This window comes from Bacillus rossius, chromosome 13, assembly GCF_032445375.1.
Source record: "Bacillus rossius redtenbacheri isolate Brsri chromosome 13, Brsri_v3, whole genome shotgun sequence".
In the NCBI taxonomy this organism is placed as follows: Eukaryota; Metazoa; Arthropoda; class Insecta; order Phasmatodea; family Bacillidae; genus Bacillus; species Bacillus rossius.
Genome location: NC_086340.1, coordinates 29,658,843 through 29,673,522, shown reverse-complemented (window position 1 = coordinate 29,673,522; position 14,680 = coordinate 29,658,843). Strand labels below are relative to the sequence as shown.

The 14,680-nt window shown below is 34.7% G+C and overlaps 1 protein-coding gene across 1 annotated transcript in view; it reads right to left on the bottom strand.

Annotated features, from left to right (window-relative positions):
- LOC134538418 (multidrug resistance-associated protein 1-like) overlaps positions 1-14,399 on the bottom strand; it is a 190,034-nt gene extending 175,635 nt beyond the window's left edge. The window contains exons 1-4 of the mRNA XM_063379726.1: positions 14,295-14,399; positions 11,673-11,849; positions 2,974-3,099; positions 18-155 (exon numbers count right to left, since the gene is read on the bottom strand). Of these exons, the coding sequence (XP_063235796.1) occupies positions 18-155; positions 2,974-3,099; positions 11,673-11,849; positions 14,295-14,354 (501 nt within the window). The 5' untranslated portion in view covers positions 14,355-14,399. The remainder of the gene's footprint in view (positions 1-17; positions 156-2,973; positions 3,100-11,672; positions 11,850-14,294) is intronic.
- Between the last annotated feature and the right edge of the window lie 281 nt (positions 14,400-14,680).

The following is a 14,680-nucleotide window of genomic DNA, read 5'->3' as shown; positions in this document are numbered from 1 at the left end:
GCAAAAGAAAAACTCACGTCTCGTAGCGCCTGTCGTATTTCTGAACGGAACTGGGGCACCCCACACAGCGACAACAGGAACCAGAACAAGAACTGGAGGCCCGATGTGGTCAGTCCTTTCCGACGGTTGAACACTACTAATATTATCGACAAGGCCTGCCAACACACACACACACCATTACATTAAAAGTACCTATTAAAACTAAAAAGTAGGTTAAATATAACTAATATTCCGACATACATTAATCATTTTCAATTCAGAAACGACACAAAAAATATAAACAAGTATTCAGGGTAACATGCTTACAAAACTTAATTTAAAAAAAAATGAAAACACTTCCCAATCATTAGGGATATGATTTTGTTGATATATTTTAAAGCCAATTTCAAATTTAGAACAGGATATTTTGATGTCATTCCTTTTTATTTTTATAGTCTTTAAGTTATTCATAGAATAATAGTGCATTATTCAACAAATATGAAACTAAAATATTTCACAAAATAATTTAATTTTGACTGACGTAGGCATTTATAAAATAAAATCATTAGTAATAACCTAGTAAGCATGTCTAGAACAGAACTACTCAGAATTTAAAAAAAATTAACTACTATTTTTTATTTTTTTTTTTTGTGTTTTAAAAAGTTGCCAAAGTCAATGTAAAAATGTGTTACTAATAAGAGATGCAAAATCAAACACTGAAATATCAATTTTTTCCAATCCATTATTCCATACATTTTTGTACAAAATTCATTATGAATTACATTAAGGAATTTACCAAACTAATAGAGATATTAATATCTTTTTTATATTTTCAATATATATGTTTCTAAAAACTTATTAGCTAATTTCTCATGATAATATTATCTGACTTTATGTAAGTTTTTGGACATACGCCATTGCTAAGAACCCTTAGCAATGGCGTATGTCCAAAAACTTACATCAAGTATGCACTCCCATTGCACAAATATTTCAAAGATAATAATATTATCTATTAGGAAATATGAAATATATATTGTATAAACATTCATTTTAGTGTAATATGTAGTATAGGCACGCTTTGTTATTTCAGTCTTATCACTTGTACACAAAATAATAATCCAAAACTGAAAATTGTAATTAATGTATATAATTCATGTTAGGGGGACTTTAAATGAAAATATTTTTCTACCAAGGTATGTGAAGAAATATTGCTCAAAGCTAGTTAAGCAGACATTTTTTATGACGTAGAAAATATCAGAGGTATGTAAAAATCACATGGCTAAAAACATATATAAAAAATATTAGGGGTGAGCCGATTCCGATTGCCGATTATTAAGATCGGCCGATTTTGGTCATTTTGTCATTTGCATGATCGGCTTCATGCATGCCGATCCTTTTTGCCAATTACCGCTTTCTGAAGACAAAAAAAATCTCTCTACGTAACACAAAAGCGCTGACATATTTTTTGCTTCAGAACTGTTGCTTGACGTTTTTAAGTAACATTTACGTTACTTATATGTTTTAATCTTTTCTGCAGAAAAAAATTAAGTAAAGCTATTCTTAAAAAATAAACATATTCATGAAAAGTACGCTTGTTTAAAAAGAGTAAACAAAAGCACACCAAACCATGCTACAAAAACATTTTGTCAACTTAAAATAGAAAAAAAAAGGATTTCGTCGTTATGTTGTCCATACTACTTGTTTATTTACATCATTGTGTTAATATGTTTGCTACGTTGTCCAGGTTTGTTTTCTGAACTATCGTCATAGTACACACTTTCCACGAAAAAGTGCGGGTTATTAAATTTAGTTAAATCGACAAGAGAAAGAAAGCGCACGTTGCATGCGTACGGCGAGCTATCGATATCGATATTCGACGACGTGCACTCGCTCTACATTGGAATCAACATTTTTAAACATGAATAATGCCAACCGGCTACTTTTTTATATGCGATACATAGCGGGGACGAAGACGAACAGATAAAGGTTAAAACGTTTTAAAACATCTTTAAAAGAAAATTTACACATCAGACAACTTCTTATTTCTGTAAATTTAATACATAAACGGTAAAATCCAAATGAATAATAGATTTCAACTATAAAATACATCGTTTTATATGGGAAAACTACATACACAAAGCAGTTAGAATCTAACAGCGGGACCAAAACACATTGCCACTTTTTTTTCCTCCAAATTTGGACGTCTTAAAATAACAGTGAAACGATTATGCGATAAAACACGGGTATGTATATGGACGACTCGATTGAAAACAATCCATTACTAATAGATTGTGTAACAAACTGCGATAGTTGACCTCGACTGTCTGGCGTATTTACAACAGTATTTTCATCACGTTTTTCATTTAGTCATTTTGTTAATGTTTTGAAAGTCAGAGTTAAAAATTGGAGTTTATATTTTCCTGTTAAATATTGCATTTTGATTATAAATGTCAAAGAAAAGCAGCTTTGTTTGGAAACATTTTACCGTTGTTGTAGGTGATGAGGGGAAAGCAAGATGCAACCTTTGCAAAGCCGAAATTTCACGTGGTGGAAATTCGACACGTGGCTTCAACACCACAAATTTGTCGAGACATTTAATGTAATTTCATGACCGTGAAATATATTGTGCATATATATACTGTGCATATAAATTTTTTTACAGTGATCACGTTTGTATCTTTATGCAATACTTTTCAAGTAATTTGAAGCATATTTTACAACCAACTTAAAATAGCACTAATCAGTCAAAAAAATTGGAATGATCGGTACCACATTTCTGGCATTGGCATGATCGGCAAATGTGGTGATCGGCTCACCCCTAAAAAATATGAATAACATAATTTGAACTAAAACTCAGAAATCAGCACAAGTATTAGTTTTTTTCCTTCAAAATTACATATAAATACAGAGCATTAGAACACTTTACGATGAAACCGGTATCAAAGCTAGTTGTAAAATAGACAAAACCAAACAAAAAGAAATTATGGTACTTACAAAAGTGATTATCTTGATAACAGGTGAGTAAATGTCGACCGAAAATGTCTCAAAGCCATTACCGCTAAGCTTTGCAACAAAACCAAGTTCAGCGAGTGATAAAATTATAAGGGCACCACTCAAGACCTGTTAAAAAAAAAATTAATTAGCTATTCACAAAAACAAGGCCTTTTTTTTATGAAGAATCACTACCAACCACAAACCTTATATTTTTTCATATAACCAAACAAAATGTTTAACATTTAAATTATGACCAATTACACACAATATGAAACATAGTGCATAAATTGTGATTAACTCATGAAGCAAACACAAATAATAACTAAACAAGAACTATCAATATTAAGACATTCTAAACACCCTCATATTTTACTAATGAAGACAAAAGACAATCATACTAATTAACATTTATTTGAAAGTTTCCCAAGAAAAATGTAAAACCATATAACCCGCTATTTTTGGATGTCTCTTCCACCTAAAAATAATAAATTTATTTTTCTTATACATAAGAATCACTTTCACCAACTTGTTTTTGTACATCCTTTGCAACTGCATTATTATTCTTGCAGAACCTCCATTGACATGCTGCTGCAAAGTTGTTGGTCTGTTTGACAGTGTACAACTTTAACGTTGTAATTACTATTAGAGATGATGCAGATGGGAAACTTTATTGACACCATCACAAATAACAATTAGATAATTAATTGTAAATCCTACATAAACTAAAATATAAAATTCTGTTTGGTGCAACGTGTTTAATATAATAATGAGGTTAACGTTAGATGGAAAATATTTTTCTTGGGGTATGACTCCAGTCCGACCCCTGGTTTTGTGAGCAGTTTTTGAGAGAGAGAAAAAACCCTCTGTCTCAATTCACGTTTGTACAGTAGAGCATCCTGTATCCGTAATTCTACTTACCGGAATTTCTACTATCCGGATGTTTTCCGAGAGTTAAAAAAAATTTACAAAATTTAAAAATATATATATATTTTTAAATGAATTATAATATATTTTAATATATATTATTCCCGCGGAAGTAAATACTGATTGTTTGCGCAGTTCACGCCCCGTCTAGTCAGTCAGGGTGCACTTGATTTTATAATCACTCAGCGAGTTATGATGGAAGCCAAGGCTTCCGGTCTCGCGACTGCAGTGCACGGGCTTCGAGCGCATATCAGGAATTGGCGGCAGCGGCCCCGCCTAAACGTAAGCGCGCCGTGATAACGCGTTGTAGGGGAGGTGGAGTGGTGTATTGTGTGTGTTCAATGTCAGTCTTGCTTGTGGTGCTCGATCGCTATAGAGCATCCCACTCTTAGATTGCAGTGTGGAAGTAAATGGGCGCATTCTCTCTCTCTCTAACACACGCCGATTGCCGTTAGCACTGTCCTTGTTTCTTCGTGCGTTGTTGCCAAATATCAAACGAAATTTAAAATTTTAATTTTTGGACCAAGCTTTTTTTCATATTGTATAGAATCAAAATACGCATCAGGCAATGCTTATTTTGAATACTTAACAATATTTTAAGTGTCCGAAAAAATTAAAAAACATAACTTATTCGCTGCGAACTGTTTTGAAGTATTCCGATATGTTTCACATCAAAAAAAGAAAACCTACATGAGTATTTCATTCAGATTTTTTTTATTAGTAAATTAATGCCTTAGGACGCCACCGAACAAATGTTAAGACAAAAACTGTACAGGTTTCACTTAAATAATATTTTTAATATATTGAAATGCATTTTCTCACAAACTGAAACATCAAAAAGTTGACCCGCGGAAAAAATTTTTTCTATTAAAGATAGATGGGGGACGAAAGCAAGAAAAATGTTCACAATGAATTGAATTAGTTTTTAAAAGCAGCCCCATCTCAATTGCTTCTACAGTTTCTGTGGAAATAGCTGTTAAAGATGTGTCTTATCAGTACAAGAGCGCGCGCTGCCGTCATAAGAGGAAACAGGGTCGTGTGTTTAGATAAGTGGGGTTCTGTCCTACAAGCAATTTCAAATACATGGCTTCCTTAGTCAACAAAAAATATTATAATCGATTCTTGAACATAATAGGTAAAATGTATGAAATAAATACGAAGGAATTCAATAGCGATCATGGTACAAAATTTTGAATTACTTTTCTATCCTTCTCAACACCAAGCATCTTATCAAACATTGTTTTAGACAAAGTTTTGGAAAATAACTATGATATTATTACAAACAATTTAAACAGATTTTATAAGGTGTCTACTAAGGCAGTTACGTTTTTTTGTCCGGTGAAAATGTTTTTCGAACCCATGCAGTTATGGCTGGTCGTATCAAAAATGTATTTAGAAAACATTTTTCGGCATTAGGTAATCCGAGTTATCATACGTTAAAACGGATTCGATATTATTCATATTATGTGAGTTGTTGCGATTTTCCTGTTTTTCAAAAAATCTTCCCCATTTCGAACCAATTGTTCGGATTTTTCCCATAACTTACTCGACCGAGAATTTCCATTACTGTATTTTATTTATCATTTTGGACATGACTTGTCCAAAAATACGGCATTTATCGGGCCCATGAAAATGTGATATATATATATATATATCACATTTTCATGGGCCCGATAAATGCCGTATTTTTGGACAAGTCATATATATATATATATGGGATTTTTAGAACAGAAAAACAAACTATAAGAAATTTTCGTCTACAATAGGTAGTTTTTATTTGAAATTTACATAAAAGTGGTATTATTACAATTTTATATGTGTAATAGTATAAAATATTATAAATTACGATATGATTTCTTAAAATGCTTCTTGTTCGATCCAAATTACAAATACACGCATCTCCTGAAATTCGTAATGTGTTAGAGATTTGGCAACAGCGCGCGCCATAAGCCGTGTACTGCAATCTAAGAGTGGGACGGGCTATAGTATGTACGTTCCTGCAGACACGTGATGATTTCAAAACATAAACTTCCTGATGATAAGGAAAAGAGTACTAAACGAAGGAAAAAAGTTCTTACCATTAAAGAAAAGGTTGAGATTCTCAAGAAACTAGATGCTGGGACTTCTGTTAAAAATCTCAGCCAATCATATGATGTCGGCATTTCGACGATTTACGACATAAAGAAACAAAAGAATGAACTGTGTAAATTTTATTCGGACAGTGATACAAAGAGAGAAATTGAAAACAGAAAAACAATGCAGGGTAGTAAATGTAGCGACCTTGATAATGCTCTTTATCAATGGTTTCGTTTGCGGCAAAGTGAAGGTGTTAGCATTTCTGGACAGATGCTGATAGAACAGGCAAAAATGTTTCATGCCGAACTGAATCTAACATACGATTGTGACTATTCGTTAGGGTGGCTTCATAAATTCAAAAAACGCCATGGAATTTCTTTTTTCAAAGTTAGCGGTGAAAAGCTTTCTGCAGATACAGCGGCGGCGGAAAAGTTTGTTGTTGAGTTCGCAGAATATGTGTTGGACAACAACTTAACAGCAGACCAAGTTTACAATGCGGACGAGACTGCTTTGTACTGGCGTTGTATGCCTCGAAGCACGCTGTGCACTGCAGATAATCCTCACAGCGGGATGAAAGATTCTAAAGACATATTGACCGTGCTTGGTTGTTCAAATGCTGCCGGTACCCACAAGCTGAAGCTACTCGTAATTGGCAAAAGCTTGCGCCCAAGGGCGCTAAAAGGTGTTAAAGTGTTACCCGTTGAATACCGAGCTACAAAAACCGCGTGGATAACATCTGCAATAACCACAGAATGGTTTGACAGTTTTGTGCGCCAGAGCCGGCAACACTGTAACAAGATAGGCTTAGACCCGCACTGCAAGATTGTCCTTGTGCTAGACAACTGCTCCGCGCATCCTGCAGCTGAAACACTAGACAGGGATAATGTTTCTCATGTATCTGCCCCCTAACCGCACTGCACTAATCCAACCGCAAGATCAGGGAATATTACGCTCCCTAAAATGTCATCGCACGGAGTTCATGAAGCACTTTTTATCTGATCTGAATGGCGGCAAAACGATCTCAGAAATTAAAAAGGAATACACCATAAAGGATGTCATATGGTCACTAGCTCGTGCATGGGAAGGTATGCCTGCGTCAACATTTCACAAGGCATGGTTTAAATTGTGGCCGACTTTGGTTTATCGTGACGAGGTTCATGACAAGGGAAATGAAGCCGACTTCAAAGGTTTTGAACAAAAAAACGTGAACGAACTGCTGGAGTATGCCAAGAATATAACAAATCCAGAACTAGAAGACTTACAATTGCAAGAACAAAACATTGTGGAATGGTTTTGTGTTGATGATAATGTTCCCGTTGTGCATCACTTTTCAGATAAGGAGATATTAGACTCTGTTAAGTGTAACAAAGACGACGGAAAAAATGAAAGCAGTAGCGATGAAGATGAACCACAGGAGAAAATCTTGCAAGATGAGTGCCTTCACCACATTGAACGATTAATAGCTGGCCTAGAGCAACGAAGTTATATCAACAACCAGCAAATTATGCATTTGTAAATGCTTCAAAAACAGCTGACTGAAGAGAAGCACAAACGTGTGCGGCAACAACGCATTAGTGACATGTTCAAAAAAGCTCCTGTTTCCACACCTGCTTCAACTACGAGTGAGAACATTGACGATCCAACACCTGGCACCAGTAGCACAAACGTAAACAGTTACGTTCAGAGTGACAGTGACAGTGATTAACTTTAACTTCTCCTGTCTTTCACAATGTGTGACGATTTAGGTAATTTGTTGTTTAGCTTTTTAAATTTAAATTAATGCGACTGTTAAACAATGTTTCTTACACACAGACAAGTGGGGCCGTATATAGTGATTATTTCAATGCAGTTTATCTAAGTTCTAGGACATTATTTTTTATTCGCGGGACATGTGTAGCCTACAGTGAGTCATGGTAAGTGTTTTTTTTATCTGTAATGTACCGTACCTAACTGTACCATGTGTTATTATTTTATATTTTATTTATGCAACATGTGGATACACCAAATCACTGTACAAACTGTATGTAAATTATGTAATTGTAACACAATTCATTGAATGTCAAACGTCTCGCCTACGTATGCTTGCTTCGCGCGGACATCATGGTACAGTCACGTAGCTGTAGCGTGCTTCTAGGCAAGGTCTGATAAGCGTGCCCGTGGCTATGTCACACCACCGGATGTAGCTGTCATCACCCTACCCCCACCCCCCTTGCCGTCCTCATCTACAGCTACAGGATGTTCACAAACTTCGGGAGCAATTTTTTTTTTCAATTAGGGGGCCTTATAGTGAATTTCTACTTTCCGGAATAGTCTAAGTCCCGACCATTCCGGATACAGGATGCTCTACTGTACCATAATTTAGTCTCTTCAACTACCATTACGATATACTTCATTGTTGTGCAAAATGCACTGGAAAAATCCCACTTTTGTGCAGCTCCAGCATCTGTTTGAAGAATCTTTCAAGCATGAAAAAAACAGGGTGTCTACCAGATCTAGTAAATGAAATTCCCTGATTTTTCCAGGTTTTCCAGGTCTAAAACTGAACTTTTCCAGGTTTTCTGTAAAACAATTACGACATTCCACGAAACTGAAAAAACTGCATAACAGTACATTGACGGGTTTCAAAGTATTTCAACTCACTTAAATTAGTAAAAAAAAAAATCTTCTTCCAGACGTGGCCAAAGTGACTCAATTGATGGCAAATAAAACATGCTGCTACAAATATTTCACACACTTTTGCAAAAACATAAGTAAAAGGAAGCTCCCATCAATTTCGCAGTGACTCAACTTTTGCGTCTATTGCACTTGCTTCAGAACGAGCCAAATCCAACACTCGAGCCTTCTTCAACTGCAATGCTTTGATCTGTTCTTCAAATCTTCTTTTTCTGCCTTCTTCTTGTCTGTAGCTTCCTTTCTTTTTGTTTTGTTTGCAGGGCTTCCTTACGCCTACAACTAGCATTTCTTACATACTGTAACATGGACTTGGTGATATCAACATGCTCTACACCTCCAGAACTTTGAACAAAGTCGTACATCTGTCTTTGTGCGATCAGTATTTCTTCCTGCAAGTTTTCAGTCAGCAGATTAGAATTCACTGAAAATCCTCTTTCCATGGGAAAGTACCAACATCATCATCACAAACTTTAGAAAGCCTGTTTGGCAGCTACTGTATGTGCCTTAAGAATGAGCATCCAAAAGTGATCAAGGCGCCAGTCTTCTCGAGAAAAAGACGAGAACAGTGCTTCAGAATCTTGCGAGGAACATACCAACTGATATGATCACTCAATGTTATCAGCTTCTTGTCCTTATAGCCACTTGTTTTGAAGACAACATTCTAAACTGTAACGCACACGCTGTTTTCTCACACCCAAATTTAAAGCCACAGACGGACATAAGCAAGAAATTCCCTTGATAAGTTTGTACTTCAGGGGACTTTTGTCTTGAAGTTTTTCTACCATAACCTTTAGACAAGTCCTAACATCATTTTTCAGTAACAGGACAGACTTTACTGGTACTTTCTCTTTCTTGATGGCATGGCGTACTGCATAACCCAACTTGATATTGTTAGCAGTCAATATATTTTCCTGGTTATCTACATCAAATCGAGATACATTGCGTTTCTCCCTAAAGCTCTTCAGTACCTCTGGTTTCAAAAACTTTCCTGCCAAAGCTAATAAAATGTCTACCAGTGAATCATAGAGAAAAGGTGCCATGAGTGCTTCACTTTGGAACATTGTGAGAAACAATTCCAGCTCTGATGCCAAAGAGTAGAAGAATGTCAATTTTACTTCTAGAAGATTATCTTCAAGAGCACTTTTCACTACACTGAAAGACACAGATGAAATAGAAACTTCATTAACAAATTTCTTTAGGTGGGGTAACATTTTCATGGCACGCTCAGCAACTGCAGTATTCCATCTGATTGCACAAAATTTATTGGAAAAAAGCTCTGATCCAGTTATTATAATGTAATCTGCCCTCCTTGCAGGTACATGCATAAACAAATAGTAACTGTGCCTGAAAAAACTAACAACGTCCAATTGTATAGCAGAAATTCCAGTTTTGAAAGCACCATGGACCGTATGAAGCCCACAGCTACCAATTTCTAGCAACGATGGTGAATCTTCACCAAAAGTGTCTGTGATATGTATTTTCAAAGCTAACAAAAATGCCCAGTTTACGTTGAGGGCATCCATAGATACTTAAAATTAAATGCACCTGTCAGTATAATCAGAACGTGGGAAGCACATGCTGCAGCACGTACGTCAGCAGGATAACAGACCAGCTTGAACCAGTTTGTATCACGTGATTTAACGCCACTTCCAAATCCGATGGTAAATAAAAGAAAATGGACGTGGGAACTGATCGATATTTTCTATTCAAAAATAAAAAAATGGGACACGATACACTTGATGCAACGGCAATGCAAGCAGATCAATAAACAAAAAACGTATTGCCAACTACAACCTACCAAACAAAAATTCCCTGAATTTTAAAAAAATTCCCTGATTTTTCCCTGATTACAATATTCCCTGATTTTTCCAGGTTTTCCGGGGTCAGTAGACACCCTGAAACAAGCATAAAACCATAAAACTGCTAATCCCAGTCATTCCCTCTCATTTATTTAAAACAATTGTAAAAGCCTAATAAATAAGAGGGTGCACAAAAAAAACTGGAATAGGGCTATGCTGGATGAAGCTATTTTTTGTCCATACTAGGTAATTATCAGGGTTAGAAAAAACCAAGTTTAAACAACCATACTTATTTTCTTATTCAAATCATTTTTTTTTTTTTTTTAATGTTTAAAACACTTTTTTTTATTACATTAGTTAGTTTGGTTCTCACCATGTTCAAATGAAAGCCATACAACATCCTGCTCTCTGTCACTCACGTTGAACCATAAGTTTTAACATCGAAGAACTGAATTCCAGCAAATCTGCACATCTGACTGGAACTTAACCACAGAAAGAGTATTTCCCCACAGGAGGAGGATTCTCCATAGAATAAGTTTCTCACAGAATGGGGATTTATAGTACATTCACGGATTTTCCACAGGATACAAATTTTTTATTTATGATTTTTAATTTTAAAGGAGTATTTAGCTGGGTATGATTCATAACTTATTCTGATAATTTAAATTATAAGATCTTGATCAGTAGGTATTTAGTTTTTTTTGTTCCCGTAAATCACAAGAAACATTAATGACCAAACTTTTATTGTTATAAGAGTGGAATTAAACCTTTCATTTAAATTAAAATATTTATTCTATTTTAAAATATATTATTTAAAAAACTATTTTGTTTATTTTATGAAAACCACTTTATAAAAACCACTTTTTATAAAAAAAAACATGGTTTAAACCATGTTTTAAAGCAGCCAACATTGGTAATTACCTACTGCAAAAACAAGTCCACTTAGGCCACCTCTGAACCCACATACATTCCAAGCTATGCACAGTGAATTGAGGCAGCGACAGAATGCATCAGTGGAGGATATGACGCGTACACCCCAGAAAACCCACCCGCTACAGCATCCGCCCCTGTTTCCCACTTGCAAATGATCTGTGTAAGACCCCACCGAGAATCACACTCATATTGCCTCGGTTGGAGCCAAGTTATCTGACCACTCATGTATTGCAACCTGCAGAGATGAAAAGGACAACAAGATCGCTTCAAAAACAAGTTTTATCGTTGACTTGCCAGCTTGGAGACGTTGAGCCAGTTCCAGGGAACATTCCTGGTCTTGCTGTGGAGGATGTAGTAAGTCTCGAGCGGCGAGAAGAGCCACAGGAAGGCACACGGCACCCACACCAGAACTGTCTTCTGGAAGCATGGTGTGAGATCGGGGTCCTCTGTGTACCACGTCAGGTTGGTATCCTGAACAGAAAAAAAATGGCAGTGCATACACAAAAATGTTCCAATTTTCTGACAAAAAAAAAATCACAGTTTACACACACAAGTACAATCACAGAAAGAAAAAGTGGTAAATCTGTATTGTACGGATTAGCGCCAAAAAAAATTGTACATATATGAAATAACTTTCATTATATGCTATCTTACGTCCTCTTTTCAGAACCGCCTGCGGAGATAAAAAATTCCAATTACTTTTGGAGATATCGAATTTTTTAATATTCATTTTTTGGCGATTTTTTTAAAAAAAAAATTTTTAAATCCGAAAATACCTTTATTCTGTGCTCTTTAACTTCCTCTTTTCATTAAACCTGGCGGAGATCAGAAATTCCAAATACTTTAGGAGATATTGAATTTTTTAATTTTCATGTTGTGCACTGATGCGTCGTTCAGCGGGAAGCCTACGATTCACACATCTTTCTGGACATACCCGAATACTCACGTTGGCAAGCCTTCTCTTCTTAAAATTAGCAAGAAGTAATTAAAAATACTTTAAAACATTGTAGATGGTTGGTTATATTAGGTAAGTATAGCTACATTAAAAAAACTGTAAAATCATTTTATGGTTGCTTAGCAAATAACTTTTAAATATGTAGCTATCCAGCGCTAGGAAACCGTTTACATGATTTCACAGTATTTTTAATGTAGCTATCCTAACCAAATCAACCATCCACAATGTTTTGAAGTATTTATAATGTAGCTAACAACCTAATTGACCATTAGTTTTCATGAGTTGCATATTTATTTACAATAAACAAAAAAACAAACAAAAAACCGAAGATGCACGATCGGGCGTTTGCCTCTCGTCTGTTGAAAGAAGGCTTGCCAACGTGAGTATTCGGGTATGTCCAGAAAGTTGAGTGAATCGTAGGCTTCCCGCGTTCACCATTGTTGCTTGTTTACAAGTATTATTATTTATTTTTTTCGCAACGTAGTTGAACGACTACATCACGTAAAAAGAAAATTACGTGAGTTCCTACTGTTCATCCTTTTTCCCGGTTTGTTAGGTCAGGTCAGCTACATTATAAATACTTTAAAACTAAACAACCATTAAAATTAATTTTTATTATTTTTAATGTCCGTTCAGTTTCAAAGTATTTATACTGTAGCTGACCTGACCTAATCTACCTTTGTCCCGTTTTGTTAGGTCAGGTCAGTTACATTATAAATACTTAAAACTATACAAGTAAAATTAATTGATATTTTTAATTTCCGTTTATTTTGAAGTATTTATCATGTAACTAACCTTACCTAATGGAAAATTTCCGTTATTTAGGCATTCACGCACACACGGCAAAATATAAAATGGCGTCTGTTGAATGATTACATAGGGCTTGTATTGCAAAATAAGAACGGCGATATCTCCAAAAGTAATTGGAATTTTTAATCTCCGCAGGCGGTTCTGAAAAGAGGACGTAAAAGAGCCTATAATGAAAGTTATTTCATATTTGTAAGATTTTTTTTGGCGCTAATCCGTACAATACAGATTTACCGAAAAAGTGATTGGTTCAAATACTTTGAGTGCACTTCAGATTCATCTCAGAAAACTGCTATAAAAACCAGCAAATATTAACGGAATAACTGTTGAAATTGTTTTAATTTAAAGTTTCTCACAAAATAAATTAATTTTATAAGATTACTTTAGCGGTAAATGAAGAAATTTAATAATGGTATAATGAAGGAAAAAACTATGCACTTTCACTTCCCAGGTATCTCATTAACTATTACGTATTTATTAATGCTGTTATCAAGATAAATACAGGAACGTCTCTAGTGTTGCCAAATGGTATTTTTGTAATTTTATTTTTACTTTACCCACGGTATATTTAATGTGGCTAACCTAACCAATATACCATTCTCACAGCATTACAGTATTTCTAATATATAAAACTAACCTAACATAACCACGTGTTAAAACAAACTACAAACTACTAGTATAACACCATCTATGCGAATGATTAGAAAACAAGTATTTAAGAAATTTTTAAAAAGAATTAAAAAATTTTTTTAAAGAGGCTCTCCTTCAGAATAGCCCTTTTTGAGTCGGGCATTTTTTTTTTTTTTTTGTAGCTTATAAACCCGGCAGAAAACATAACCTGGTAATTATTGAGTTGGAAGAGTAAATGCTTTATTTTTTTATGTATCTTGAGTGCAAAGTTATACTCCTAAACGCGAAAATTCCTACAGAAAATTTTTAAATTCAAAAACTAAATAAAATTAAGAATATCTGAACTGGTAGTATAACCTATACGAAATCCATTCCGGGTAGTTCAAAACATTTAAAAGTGCACTTTCAAACACCCTAACAGTATAAACTCAACATAGACGAATATGATTCATTGAAAAATTTAAAGAAATTAGAATATATATATGATGTATAACATCTACAACTTAATATTATTTCTAACATACCCAAAACTTTGACCCACAAAACCCGTCCAGCCCATCATCCGCCATTTCTTGACATAACATGCAAAATCATTGGTAAATAATTTGATAAAAAGATTCACCACCAAGCAAGCATGTATCGAACTTATATAATATTCGATTCAATTTATCGATAGTCAAACTCTACGATAAAAAATAATAATAATTTAGAAAAATTTAAGGAGAAATATACACATACGTCATGATTTTTTTTTTTATGCTTTTCCAAAAATGGAAAATTGGTAGAACTTTCTTGTAACATTAACTTCAGGAGATGGCAGCAGTTGCTGGAATTTTTTGTTATCATTATCAATCAGTATAATCTGTTAGGGAAATTAATTATACTAGCTAGGGGAACAACTAGAAGGTTT